The sequence below is a fragment of the Guillardia theta genome, assembly GCF_000315625.1.
Source record: "Guillardia theta CCMP2712 unplaced genomic scaffold GUITHscaffold_82, whole genome shotgun sequence".
NCBI lineage: Eukaryota > Cryptophyceae > Pyrenomonadales > Geminigeraceae > Guillardia > Guillardia theta.
The window spans coordinates 51322-64397 of record NW_005434592.1 but is presented as its reverse complement, the minus strand read 5'-3'; the positions used below and the strand labels follow the sequence as shown (position 1 = coordinate 64397).

Sequence of the window (13076 nt, the reverse complement as noted above, 5' to 3'; positions counted from 1 at the left end):
TCAGAATCCACCTCCTCCCTCGGGAAGTTTGTCAATCTCCTCCTTGGTTGCAAAATCTGGAGGGACAAGCTGGTGTCGCTTCGCATGCATCTCCTGATCTCAACAGCTTCAGTTTGCCTCACGACATCGTGCGCACTCACCTTGTAGATCTGCCTGATCGTTGCTTCTGCTGCTCCGGTAGCGTCTGAGATCTGCTTGCAACTTCTGAAGTGCTTCGGGTTGCCTGAGCACGGGCGTCAGGAGCGAAGTGCAGATCATAACAACAGACGTTGTCGCAGAAGACAGGCCATGAACATGGCGGCAGAGGCGATGGACGTGTACACCCTTCCCTGTATGTTGAAGTTGAGGTGCGAAGACACTCGAGAGATCTTAGACCTCAGTGATGTTGAGAGCATCGGCTGCTTGACAGATATGCTTCGCAGCCTGCCAGCAGCGAATGAGAATCCCAGAAAGACGAAGAAGGCGAGGGCAGGAGGAACGACGACAGTAGACGGATATAAATTTTTACCTCCTCGATAACATTTCCGTCCAAGTTCAAGTTGGAGCAGAAGCGAGGAATAATGTCGGATGCCTGACCGCACAGTCAGTCAATCCCTACCACCATGATCACATCCTCACCTTCATAGGCTGTACAGTCTTCTTGATCAGTTCCTGTACCTGTCAGAACAATAACTTTGACATTCTGTACCGCTGCAATATCATACGTGTTTGAAGGCGTTCCCAATCTCCTTCTTGGTCAGAGTTGTGGCAGCACACATCTCCTTCATTGTTCGAGGGAATCCTGAAGTAGACTGGCCTTAGCACACCAGTCCTCCCGAAGAAGCTGCTCGCCAGTACCTTCTTCTCGGCAAGCAATATAAATGCACGAGGTCAGGACGGGATCGATGGGGATTTTCTTCTTTTGCTGCAAACATTGTGACGAGCGATGCTAAGGAGACTTGGTTGGTTCCATCTCACTTTCTTTGACTCTTCGTCATAGCTTTTGAAGTTGTGTTTGGCCTAAAAGTTGGTAAGTAGTGTTTTCGAGTATTGTATGATCATCAAAACCTGGCCACGAATGACAGAGGAGAGGTTCATGGTGTCACAAATCTCATCGATTTTTTTGTATGCATCGGTCAATGCCCTGTTCGTATTGCAAACTCGCATTACAAACAAATCCGCCAAGAAAGATGAACAACCGATCTCCAGATTGCGAGCCAAATCTATGCTGGCTCTTCGCCAGGTTTGCTGCAGAGCCGAGAACATCGACTGTCACAGGTTTCCGGGTTAGAAAGTCTTGGGACAAGATGGAACAGAGCATGAAAGGATTTACCATCGCCATTTCTACCGTTTCCTTCTATCTTGGTCTGTTGCAACATTCGGAGTCAGTGAATGTACGCCACCAGAAACCAAAAACGAGCAGGTCAAAGATCGACCTGTGCCCCATCGTTGTTCAACAATGCGTTTTCAGGACCACCAGTTCTGCGGCAGTTTTCACCTTCCAATCAATCGGACCGAGAGAAGAGACCTTCCCTTTTCCTGGCTCTTATCATCGTCTTGGAAGGTACGCCATTCGGACTGGCGGGATATCACTTGCATGGCATAGGTCGAAGGAATTCACCTGCGTGGACATGATTCGCGCGTTGTTTTCCATCGCACAGTTGGAGCAAACTATGGATCCCTAGCAAAAGGACAAGAGCTTTCAGTGCTGGAAGTACAACTTGACCACCAACCTCTTCCTGTATCTCTATCAGCGATTCGCTTCCACAGTAAGCACAAGGTCTCCTGTGCATTCGCGTGAAGCGGACGGTACACTAGACAGACAAATCTGTCACTTGAGGTAGACAAGAAGGTAAGAAAGTACATTTCCGCCCTGCATCAAAATATCCCGGACAGAATCAAGGACGTATCGTTCCCGGGACTTTTCTTGAAAGTCAGCTCACGCAGTCCCACAAGATGTCTACTACCATGGGATTCTTCTCATTCGCATTCGCGATATCACTAATGAACGTGTAAGAAGCTCTCTTTGGCAAGTGAGGTACAAACATAAAGTCAGCTGCGTCTGGCGACTTCACTCCAACGATGTGATCACCAATCATAATGCCCTGCTGAAAAGTCACCAACACACCAATGCGATGGTTGGGAAATTGCCAGTTTATGCGCCTCCGATGGAAACACGACTTCGGTGATGATGAGAGGATACTTGAATCTGATGTCGTTATTCACTTTGTCCATCGCAGCCTTGATTCCCCTTCACCAGAATCAACTTCTCAACCTCTCTTCCGCTCTCCTACCAGGTACTGGCAGTGAAGTCCACCTCCCAGGTTGTCCACGTCACCGCATCTATCAACCATCTCACACAACCTTCTGTTCATGCAGCAGCAAGTACCAGGTATGACAGAGCCCTGAATCACTCCCTTGGGCTTGAAAGCAGAGCCCTTGAGATCGAAATTAATGAAGTGTTGAATTGCAAGATCCAGTACCTGGACGACCTTCTCCGCAACCATGCTGAGGACAAGCTCGGTGCCAATCAAAACTACAAGGAGGAGAGCAGTTATTGCAATAGAAGGATGGCCAGGGGTGTGTTCTGTTGCCAACTTGCGCTGCCCTCTCTTCCAACTCTTCACCGTCACACTTCCTGGTTTCGCCATTCGGCCTCTGCCCTCCCGCCCCTCCCCCCCCCCCCGCCCTCCATCGCCTATCCCACTCCCTCCTCATGCATCCCAGCATACCTCACTCGCTCCCTCACTCACGCCCTCCTTCTTCCACCTTCCTCCTCTCTCTCTCTCTCTCTCCCTCCCTCCCCACCCGAATCCGCTCAAACCACAGCGAAATGTGATATTGCTCCCATCTGGGAAACGCCACCGGTACTTAAACAGATTGAAAGGGGGTGGGTGGGTAGATATTCCGGGCCTCCCGGGCCCGGCGGTGCTACTGAGCGAGCAATAAGACCATCGCGTTCATGGCAGGGAGTCTGCGTGTGAGTAGCAGATGACGGGAGGAGGAGGAGGAGGAGGAGGAGGAGGAGGAGGAGTGGGTGGAGAAGGAGTAGTGTGTGAGGGATGATGGAGAGATTAGCAAGTAGAGCTTGCAGTCACATGAGAAGGAGACAGAGAATGTAGAGAGAAAGGTTTGGATCGATGGGATTTAGTTCTGAAGAGAAGGGGACAAATTGAAGACTGCACAACCTTGACTTGAGGGAGCAGATGAGGATTAGAGATGTTGTTGTTCTCGTAACATCTTTTCGCAGGTCGTGCTGAGTCTTGCTCTACATGGCCTCGGGAGTGATTGCTGTTATGTTCACAGCTCTGGGCTAGTAAATCCTCTGCTCCACCGTGGAAGGTTTGTACAGGCTCTGAGTTGTCGAGGAAGGAACGACCAGCTGCGAATTGCCATGTCGATGCTCAGAGGAGGAGGTGGGGAAGTAGATGGAAACACAGACGTCAGAGGCCCGTTAAGGATCATGCTCGTCGACAAGAGCGCTAAGTCAGAACCTTCACAAACTCCCATGCTTGCAGGGCTGAGATCAGGCGCAGGGCACCATGCAGAGCTACCGAAGGAGCGGTGGGATACGATGTGTACAGTGCAGCTGCGACGGTGGTGAAGGGGAGGTGGAGGTACGGTACTCGCAAGGACGCTTGTAAGTTGCCTCGCAACAGGTCCTCTGCTGTTGTTGGCACTGGAGTCGCCGTCGCCATCCCGCGCGGATGCTACGGAAGGATCGCACCTCGATCAGGTGCTTGCAATGTCGAGGGTAGCAGGGACGTGAAGGGGGTGCCGTCAAGGGTTGGCGGTCAAGAACTCGATCGATGTAGGAGCGGGGGTCATCGACCCGGACTACAGGTGACCGTCAACATGGCAAGAGGGAAGGAGGAGGAGACGTAACCTGAGGTGGCAGGGGGGAAGTGAAAGTCTTGTTGTTCAACCATGGTGGGGAGGCGGAAGCAGCTGTCTCGCCAGTCTTGACTGTATGCAGGCGATGAAGACTTTGCGATCGAACCCGGGATGAGGATAGCGCAAGTTGTGCATGATGTGCATGCGAGTAGCTGAAGTGACTCTGATATGTCAGTTGATCCTCGAGGTGTGCGCGACGCCTCCTGTTGCTGTGGTGGACAACCTGGACGAGACGGACAGGCGAGCCGACGGCAGGGGGGGGGGGGATCTGTTTGCTGACGCCTCCTCCTACCTGCAGAGGTTCCATGGGGTTTGGATCGACAGGGATGCGGTGACGGCATGATCTCAATGGCTGATGGTGCTTGAGAAGGGTGTGAGGATGACAGGATGACGGTTGTGTTCATGATGGTCGCTACGTGATTGATGCTTTCCTGTTTGTATGTGACAACCAGGTGCAAGCATGCAGCGTGAAGTAAATCCTACAATCTCGATTGCCTCGCTTCCGTCCCCGCAAGGCGATTTCGCTGGTTTGCTAGCTATTGCGAGATGGTGTGGACCCCTGGCTCCGTGACGAGAATCTCCCTCGTCTCCGTGCGAACAACCTGCCATGATCTGTGAGCAAGAGCGCCAGCAAGCATAGGAGGAGGAGGGAGGGAGGGAGGAGATGGAGATAGCGTGAGGGATATAGGTGAGAGTGCAGGTGGAGGAAGGGAGGGAATGAAGGAAGAAACCTTGTAGCCCCTCATTTTCAGCATGTCGTCGCTCATAGTTTCTTCGTCCTCAGTCTTCTCCAGTCGCCATCCTGCCATCCTCTTCAGCTCTTGTGCTTATCCTCCTCCTCCATCACCCGCGTTGTGCACGAGGAGACTTTGGATCACGACTTTCGCCCCTGGAGCTGCGCGGACAACCAGCGCCCCGTCGAGCTCGAGAGTTCCTGCGATTGTATGAGCAAGGAGAGGAGGTGGGTTGGGAAGAGGAGATGAGTTAGTTGGAAGAGGATGGAGAGGAAGAAGGGCAGAGCAGGGGGGAGGAGAGGATAAGGTGAAGGAAGACACCTTGGATGGAAACGTCGCCCTCCAGCACAAGTGCACTCCTTCCTGTCACCTTCACTTTAGAGTCCTGGGAGATTTTTTCCTGCTCGCAACGGTCAGGCTGACGTCTAGAGGAGCAGGAGGCGGGACCTTGATCTCAAGTAGCGAGGTTCCAAAGGAGGGAAGGAGCACGACGAGAGGCCTGTGAAGAAATGAGACCAGGCAGGGAAAAGTAGGAAAGTTGCTGTTGTTGTTGTTGTTGTTGATGATGATGATGATGATGTTGTTGTTGTTGTTGTTGTTGTTGTTGTTGTTGTTGTTGTTGTGAGTGGTGGTGGTGGTGGTGGTGGTGGTGGTGGTGGTGGTGGTGGTGGTAATGATGATGATGCTGTTGTTGTTGGTGGTGGTAGTGGTGGTGTTGGTGTGGTTGTGGTTGTTGTTGTTGTTGTTGTTGGTGGTGGTGGTGGTGGTGGTGGTGGTGGTGGTGGTGGTGATGATGATGATGATGATGATGATGATGATGACGATGATGATGACGATGATGATGATGATGCTTCTGCTGATGATGCTATATGATGATAGTGGTGGTGATGGAGATCAAGGGAGGGAGAGTCTCACGGGAACTCAATCGGGATGTCGGCGAAGGTTCCTGAAGTTCCTTGCATATCAACGTCGACACCTGTTTATGCTCCTCACGCCCTTCAACTTCTTCTCTACTTCCCACCTGCAAGGGAGAGGAGGCGGCAGTTCAAAATCATCGCGTCTCGTTCAGCTGACCCTGCACACTGCACGCGCTTGTCATGAAACTTGTTCTGTTCCCTCTCCTCTCCCTCCACTCTGCTTTCCCTTCGCTCCCTTCCTCTTCTTCCCCCTCTCTCCCGGTCCCCTTATTTCTCCGGCTGGTTTTGCCTCCTCCTCTCTCTCTTTTCACTTCGCCTCCTCCCATATTCTTGAGTTCCTCTGCTCTCCCATCCTATCACCTCAGGCGGCAAGCCGTTGCGAGCCTTTGCGGCGGCGTCCTGCGAATTTCGTGAGCATTATGTGAAACAAAACGACGATGTGGGAGTGGAAGCCAGGGAGCGAAGGAACAAGAAGAGGGAGAGGGAGAGGGAGAGGAGGGAAAAGGAAGAATTGAGAGTTGAGGTGAGGTGTTGAGGGCGAGGAGTAGGAGCAGTGGAAATGTTGAGAGGAGGGGGAGGAGGAGGAGGAGGAGGAGAGTAACTAACCGTCAAGTTGTTCTTCACAGGAGAAAAGCAGAGCCAGCGATCGATCTCTGTGAAGCCAACCTGTACACCACAGAAGGTTGTGAGGGGGACGGATAGATGGATTGCTGGAGGGAGGAGGGAGGAGGGAGGAAGGATAGGGAAGTAAAAGGGAAAAGCAAGAAGGATGGGAATTAGTATTGTAGATGAATGAAAGGGAGGAAGTGGGAGAAGAGAAGAGGTCAATTACATTTGCCTCAGGTGGCAACAGAAGTGGAAAGTCCTACAAACAAGTCAGATCGACATCAAAGTTGTTGATGATGGGTGAAGGAAGAATGATCGTTTGTTTGTTGTTGTTGTTGTCGACGACGACGACCACAACCGGGACAACGATGACAACATGTACGATTGTTCTTGCCTGCATCATGCACTCCAATCGTGTCGGGCTCTTGAAAGATGTCTTAGAGCTGTCGGCATACTGCGCATGAGCACATCAAACGACAGCCATTGAGATATTAGCATCTCCGAGTTAAGACGCCACAACTCTCAACCTCCTTGCAACTCTTCAGCCTCCTTGGCATCGCTCTTCTACAACCAACTGACACGACAACATTCCCCATCCATTCACAACTTCTCTTTCCTCCTCCCTCTCTCTCTCCGTCTCCGTCTCCGTATCCCTCTCCCTCTCCCTCTCCCTCTCCTTGTCCACCAGTGACCTCTGGAGGAAACTCCTTCACGTTGATCTCCCTGACTTCTTACCTTGGGGTTCACAAACTCGTTCACTTTGCCCCCAGTGGCCTCCAGCACGTCTGCCACCATCGACTCGTCAGCGCAAGGGGGGGGGGGGAGGGGGGGTGATTACTCTTGTACTGCGCGATGCCGAACACAAGGCAGTTGATGTTGCCGGGGAAGGGAGAGTGACCTTGTGGGCGATCACTGGGCAGGTGCATGTGAGAAGTTCAAGTTACCGGTGGCAGGGTCCGCCACATCCCCGTTGGCGAAGTCCTGCGCAAAGGCCGTGAGCAGACAGAGACAGTAACGGCTGTTGCGCCGTTGTGATCGTTCAATCACGTTCGTTGATCTCAGCAGGGGGTCGAGCTGGTTGTACTCGACGTTGACGGTGAAGTCTCGGCCGTCTTGGTGAACAAGCCTGTGGCCAAAGTCAACTTTACATCACACCATGTCGGAACACGTCGCAGCATACAGATCTCCTCCCCTCCTCCCTCCCTTTCCCTCTCCTACCCACCCTCTGATCTGCTCTCCTCTGCTCTGCTCTCCTCTGATCTCCTCACATCGCTTCCCGTTCATCATACATTCGTTGACAAATATATCATTTATGTCTTCATCCAATCCCTCCCGCCTCTGACTCACTTGCAAATTCCTCCAACGGCTTCTCCTGGCGTGCGGGGGACACAAACTGAGTTGACGTCGAAATTGCACTGATTGACAAGTAAGATTCGAAATGTCCCCTCCCCCGCTCCTGCTCTCTCCCTCTCCTCCCTCTCCTCCTCCTCCCCATCTGTCACCATATGTCTTCCTGTGCTCTCCTCTCCTCTCCTGTCTACTCTCCCTCGCCTTTCTTACCTTGCAGCTGACTCCCAGCACAGCCGTGAGCGCGCGGAAGATAACTCCGTTGGTGTCCTGCTCGGACACATTCACCAACACCGATAGAGCTACACCTCCTCCCTCGCACACCTGGAAGAAAACAACCCATTTCCGCCCTTCCTCCTGCCACCTCTTGACGAGTCCATGCTGATGCAGGAGAGTGTGAACGTCCTGTGGGAAGGAGAGCAGTTAGCTTCAGCCGTCATCCCTCGTCCCTCACTCCATGCCCGTGCGGCTTCGTCTCGATCTTGCCGTCAGAGGATGCAAACCTTGCCTTGACGTCCATCAGCGCTGGAACCTGAGGATCCGAAGCATCAGAGAAGTGCTGAAGGCGAGCGAGAGAGCAGACAGTCGACCTTGTTCTGCTTGACAATGGTGATCTGATCGCTTTCCATGCCGAAATTCTTGTGCTGTGGAGAAGTTTCAGCCATTAGGAGGAGGGTAGAAAACAAACGGGAGAGGCATGAAAATGCCGAGCAGGCGAGATGAAGCAAGAAATCAAGTCGTGAACAGATGAGAGAAGGTAAGGGATTGAAGCGTAGAGAGACAAGTTGAGGACACGAGGAATCGAGCGAACAGCAGAGGAAACGAAGACAAGAAATATCGGGGCGGGACGAGGAGGGGTGGAGAGATCAACCTTCTCGAGCAGCTCGACAGTGAGCGAGTGAGTGTCGTCACTGGTCATGATGGCCAGGGGGAGCTTCCTTCCATCTCCATGGGCTCTCTGCAAGGCGAGGATGTGGCTGATGTAGAGATCCAGGAAGCATCTGCAGCCAAAGTCACAACCATCGCTCCTCTCATGTTAATGTCGCAACCACCTTTCTCGCTCGATGATGTAGAGAGGGAGAGAGACTTTAATTCCTTTGTAACCCAGTCTTTCTCCAAGACCCCTGGTAGCATCGTCGTCAGCAAAGAAAGTAGTGGAGGATAGCTGATAAGCGACAAGCAAACACAGAAGAGTCAGAAGAGGAGAGGCAGCATCCTGGGCAGGAGGAGCAGCAGAGGGAGGGGGCAAGAAGCAGGAGGAGCAGGAGGACAAGGAGGACAGGGACAAGGAGGAGGAGAGCAGAAGGAGAGAGAGCAGAAGGAGAGGAGGGAGAGGGATGTAACGGGCTTCATACCCAGCAACTAGTACAAAAGCCGCATCTTTGATCGCTTTCGAACCGACAGACTCCATCTCCAAGAACGCCTCAGATCCGACCTAGGTTCTCAGCTCTCAGCTCGTCAACCCCCACCAGCCCTCCAGCAGGATTCTCACTTGCAACTTCTCCCCAGCAGGAATTTGAGGCTGAAACCCGGAGAAAGGGTTCACCCCCTCCGCCGAGTCCTTGAGCAGCTTCTGTGCCGTCTCCACGTACCCCGCAAGGCCGCCTTCAAGGACGTCAGCAGCAGGAGGAGAGCTGGGCATGCGGGGGACCTGGCAGCTGAGAGTCCAGCTCGCTCGCTTGCTGCAGCAGGCTCGCCTTCTGAGGTTCGGTGAGGCCTTCGAAGAGGTGCTCCTGACCCCCATCGTCAGTGCGTCACGGTGAGAGGAGCGAGACTATGGCGGGGAGCGAGGGGAGCGAGGGGAGTGGGAGGGGATGCGTAGAGATGAGAAGGATGGAGGGGAGTGGGAATACCTGACCCAAAGATCGAAGTTTGTTTTCCATGATGCTCCCTGAACGAAACATCAGCGCATGAACGAAACATCAGCGCATGAACGAAACATCAGCGCATGAACGAAACATCAGCGCATGAACGAAACATCAGCACATGAACGAAACATCAGCGCATGAACGAAACATCAGCACATGAACGAAACATCAGCACATGAACGAAACATCAGCACATGAACGCAACATCAGCACAACACATGAAAGAATCTCTAGCCGTTTGTGGATGTCTGAGAGTGAGGACGACACGACTGGGATGACTTTGGGCTACCCCAATCGGAGTGGTGTAGCAATCGATAAAATGAACATCACTAGAGCTAAAACAAGAGCCAAGCTGATCCTTCGTATTCCTTCCTCCTCTTTCTCGCTCGCTCTTCTTGGTGCCTCTTTCTTTCCCTGCCCCCCCTCTCTCCTTTCCTCCCACATGATCGGGATCAACATGGAACTTCGGCGAACTTCCTATCCTGCTATCATCTCTTCCTAATCCACCTTTGCTTGGTTTCTTCTGCCTTTGCCAATAGACCTGAGGCGGGTTTGATCAGTTTCAAGTTCCGAAGTTCCTCTGCCGCTCAGCAGCGGCTGTCCGAGGCACTGAGTGTGGCCGGGCCCGGCAAGCCGCTCAGAGCGGCGGTCCGGCCCGCCGGGGCCCGGCACTGAGTCCAGCTCCGACGCCGGCTCTGAGCGGAGCGCCCGGCCCGGCCCTCAGTCACGGCGGCCGCCCGGGCCGGGCCGCCCGGCGGGCGCCGGGCCGCCCGGCCCGGCATCCGATGATAGGCAAGTGCGAGTCACTGAGTCACGCCGATATCATCTCAAATTGACAGTGAATGGCGGAAAGGCTCGGAACTCAAAATTATCCCGATCGCCGGCCCGGGCCCGGGGCCAGTGTCACCGTGGCCCCGCCGGGGCCCGGGGTGACGAGGCTTGTACTAGCCGCGCCCTACTACGGTACTACGGTACGGCAGAACACAGGCTGCCACTCCGAGTAGATAGCCGCCTAGTAGTACCGTACGGTAGTATTCACCGTACGGTACCACCGAGGGCCGGCCGACGCTAGCGGAGGCTCCGAGTCGGGCCCGGGCGGACTGCTCACTATGAGAAATAGATAGCCGAGCTGACTCTGAGGCGGAGTAACGGTAGGGCCAGCAGTCTGAGAGCGCTGAGAACAGTTGAACCCCGCCATGGCAGAGAAGGAGAGCAAGAGGGAAAGAGAAGAGAAGAGAAGAGAAGAGAAGAGAAGAGAAGAGAAGAGAAGGGAGAGCGAGGAGAGCGAGGAGAGCGAGGAGAGCGAGGAGAGCGAGGAGAGCGAGGAGGGGAGAAAAAGAGAGCAGGGACAAGAGGAGGAGGAGCTGAAGGGGGGAGGAGGTAAAGAGAGCATGAAAGGATTGACTGAGGGGTTGAATTCTTCAGAAGTCACTTTCAGCATGACGAGACGAGCAGAGATCTTGTCGAATCTTTTGATTTCAGGGATCTGAAGAACAGAGAAAGGGCCGAGAAAGGCTGTTAGAAGGAAGTAGAATGCAGAAGTCTTGTTGTGGAGTGATAGTTCCTCTGCTGATGCATCGCATCATATATCTCAGATCTTTGCGAGATGTGTCTCGTTCGTCTCTATGTCAAGGTTGGAACAAAACCCTGAGTTGTTGCATTGCAGATCTCAACGGTGATAGGGAGCTGAGGACAGGATGGAGTCGGATGAATTGTTGGAGCACCTGCAACAGATGGAGGAAGAAATCCAGATCCTGGAGCTGGAGAACATGCTGCTGCAGAGCTACTCTGAAAGAAACCTAACGCACGGTGAAGAGCTGGACGACAAAGTCGCCAAGAAGCAGAGCAGGAGAAGCGCGAAGAAGGAGAAGGTTCCCGTGGAGCTGAGCGTGTCCCAGAGGACCAACATAGCGCTAGAAGTCAACGAGACCGTCAAGTCTGAGATCGACGAGTGTAAGAACATCTCAGAGAAGCTAGTCGACGACTTGAGAGCTCTGCTGGAGCTTGCTGATGTCAACATCACCGACGTCTCCAAGGAAACCTACGAGTTCAAGCGTGATGTTCAGAACATGAGCGTGCCAGGTTGGTTGCCGCGTCGTTGCCGCTGGAGTTTGACGGTGCTGGTGGCAGGAAAGAGCGCCAACGATCGGTTGCTGCACCATCTTGAAGAGAAGCTGCGGTCCAAAGACTCTGCCATAGACAAGTTGTCGCTCAAGAACAACGCGCTCAAGCAGCAGATCTTGAAGCTGGGGAATCAGCTTCAGCACAAGGAGGAGATGGGGGAAGTCTTGCACGTGATCGACTTTGATCAGCTCAAGATCGAGAACCAACAGTTCTTAGAGAAGATAGAAGAAAGGAACAACGAGCTGCTCAAACTGTTCGCCCCCACACATGACCTGGAACCTCTCTCACAAGCTTGCTTGCAGGAAGCTCACAACAGGGAACATCACCCAAACTTTGAATGGGAGTAAGAAGAAGCTGCAACGGCAAGTGCCACCATGGCGCCATGGCGTTGCTGCAGAGGGGACTGATAGTCGTTGTGCGATGCAGGCTGATTCTGGAATCAGAAACATTGAAGAAGATGATAGTGGAAAAGAAAGAGCTGACGAAGAAAGTGCAGCAGGAGATCAAGGGGATAGAGACAGAGAGATCGAAAGTGCAGAAAGCCAACTCGTTCTTGAAGAAGCAGATCGAGGAGTCGGCCATGCCTGAGGTTGGTTGACTTGAACGCCCGTGAGTGACCTAACGGCTCTTGGAAGCCTCTGGAGTACGTGCAGCAGAAAGCGACGGCGTACCAACTGCAGAAAGATGTGGCAAACTATGAGAGTGCGGCGATTGGAGAGTTGGGACGTTGCACTGACTTTGTGACTCAGGAAAAGTTGAGATTGCTGAGATGGAACACAGAAGCTTGCAAGTCAAGAATCGAAGTACAAGAGGAAATACAACAACACTATTCAACCAATGATCGAATGAAATGTTTGATACTGTCTAATAATATCTTACAAGCTCCATAACATTCATAATGTGACCTACCTCCGCACACAACTGCACAGCATGTCAGGGCAGCAAGACTCTTCACAATGGCAGGCTGGGACCTCTTCCCGAGCATTCAAGTCTTGCTCGCTGATGCCGAACTGAAACTGACATTCCCTGGAACTGACGTCAGGGAGCGCGGAGCAGGCATCCGAAGATCACTTGTTGACGACCCCGTCCTCGTCAGTGGTGACCCCTGGCTTTCTGCTGATGAGTTGACCCCGTACTGCCTGCTCCACGTTGACCCACGTGATGTCCACCAGCTGCACGAAGGTTAGCGCAGACTTGCTGTACCTCCGCGTCACCTTGAGCGCTTTCTCTGTGAGGAGCAGCTGAGCGATCTTGCGGTCCGTGTCTTTCAGCCTGCGTAGGATGGAGGTGAGAGGAGGATGCAAGAGAGACGAGGGAGGAGGGAGCAGAAGGAGCGCGAGGAATGGAGGGAGGGAGTCGGGGTCAGGAAGGCGAGAAGGAGCAGGACAGTAGAGCGGATAACGGGAGAACTCCAGGGAGGGAGGCAGTCGGCGAGTGGGAGAGGGAGACGAAGGAGAAGGGATGGGGGAAAAGGGAGAGGAGAGGGAGGAGGGAGGAGGGAGGAGGGAGGAGGGAGGAGGGAGGAGGGAGGAGGGAGGAGGGAGGAGGGAGGAGGGAGGAGGGAGGAGGGAGGAGGGAGGAGGGAGGAGGGAGGAGGGAGGAGGAGG

At 53.4% G+C, this 13076-nt stretch overlaps 5 protein-coding genes across 5 annotated transcripts in view; 2 read left to right on the top strand and 3 right to left on the bottom strand.

The window, feature by feature from the left end:
- On the bottom strand, positions 1–2486 carry GUITHDRAFT_115183 (hypothetical protein; the record flags this gene model as incomplete). The annotated part of the gene is made up of 20 exons (XM_005825558.1): positions 1–93; positions 141–223; positions 269–329; positions 376–423; positions 509–571; positions 619–651; positions 705–781; positions 838–904; positions 958–999; positions 1048–1123; positions 1179–1275; positions 1328–1346; positions 1416–1461; positions 1508–1557; positions 1601–1660; positions 1713–1793; positions 1923–2084; positions 2206–2230; positions 2274–2322; positions 2369–2486. The coding sequence occupies 20 exons, from the start codon at positions 2484–2486 to the stop codon at positions 1–3; spliced, it is 1350 nt and encodes a 449-aa protein (XP_005825615.1).
- Positions 2487–3283: 797 nt separating this feature from the next.
- Positions 3284–4363, top strand: GUITHDRAFT_96884 (hypothetical protein). The gene is made up of 8 exons (XM_005825557.1): positions 3284–3465; positions 3516–3590; positions 3639–3715; positions 3765–3822; positions 3878–3909; positions 3956–3999; positions 4049–4113; positions 4172–4363. The coding sequence occupies exons 1-8, from the start codon at positions 3374–3376 to the stop codon at positions 4206–4208; spliced, it is 480 nt and encodes a 159-aa protein (XP_005825614.1). The 5' UTR covers positions 3284–3373; the 3' UTR covers positions 4209–4363.
- Positions 4364–4409: 46 nt separating this feature from the next.
- GUITHDRAFT_115181 (hypothetical protein) lies at positions 4410–9381 on the bottom strand (the record flags this gene model as incomplete). The annotated part of the gene is made up of 25 exons (XM_005825556.1): positions 4410–4475; positions 4605–4675; positions 4721–4807; positions 4929–5007; positions 5055–5463; positions 5523–5583; positions 5629–5689; positions 5885–5923; positions 6131–6190; positions 6489–6584; positions 6866–6915; positions 6969–7028; positions 7075–7111; positions 7178–7256; positions 7478–7545; positions 7691–7747; positions 7802–7882; positions 7932–8009; positions 8068–8121; positions 8349–8478; positions 8530–8601; positions 8833–8912; positions 8970–9082; positions 9129–9210; positions 9331–9381. The coding sequence occupies 25 exons, from the start codon at positions 9379–9381 to the stop codon at positions 4410–4412; spliced, it is 2121 nt and encodes a 706-aa protein (XP_005825613.1).
- A 1661-nt stretch (positions 9382–11042) lies between these two features.
- GUITHDRAFT_115180 (hypothetical protein) lies at positions 11043–12310 on the top strand (the record flags this gene model as incomplete). Its single annotated transcript, XM_005825555.1, has 5 exons — positions 11043–11427; positions 11476–11812; positions 11896–12058; positions 12105–12171; positions 12219–12310. 5 exons carry the CDS (start codon positions 11043–11045, stop codon positions 12308–12310), a joined length of 1044 nt encoding a protein of 347 aa, XP_005825612.1.
- Positions 12311–12333: 23 nt separating this feature from the next.
- The window catches only part of GUITHDRAFT_144030 (hypothetical protein), a gene marked incomplete at both ends in the record, with an annotated part of 8549 nt that continues 7806 nt past the window's right edge, over positions 12334–13076 (bottom strand). Inside the window, 4 exons of the mRNA XM_005825554.1 lie at positions 12334–12390; positions 12441–12495; positions 12541–12641; positions 12684–12741. Coding sequence (XP_005825611.1) covers positions 12334–12390; positions 12441–12495; positions 12541–12641; positions 12684–12741 — 271 coding nt within the window. The remainder of the gene's footprint in view (positions 12391–12440; positions 12496–12540; positions 12642–12683; positions 12742–13076) is intronic.

Excerpts from the sequence above, each read along its gene's own strand:
- GUITHDRAFT_96884 (XM_005825557.1), top strand. The coding sequence starts at position 3,374 with ATGTCGATGCTCAGAGGAGGAGGTGGGGAAGTAGATGGAAACACAGAC. Across the intron at positions 3,466-3,515 it reads CTCGTCGACAAGAGCGCTAA|GGCACCATGCAGAGCTACCG; the intron begins GTCAGAACCTTC and ends GATCAGGCGCAG. Across the intron at positions 3,910-3,955 it reads AGTCTTGTTGTTCAACCATG|GCGATGAAGACTTTGCGATC; the intron begins GTGGGGAGGCGG and ends GACTGTATGCAG.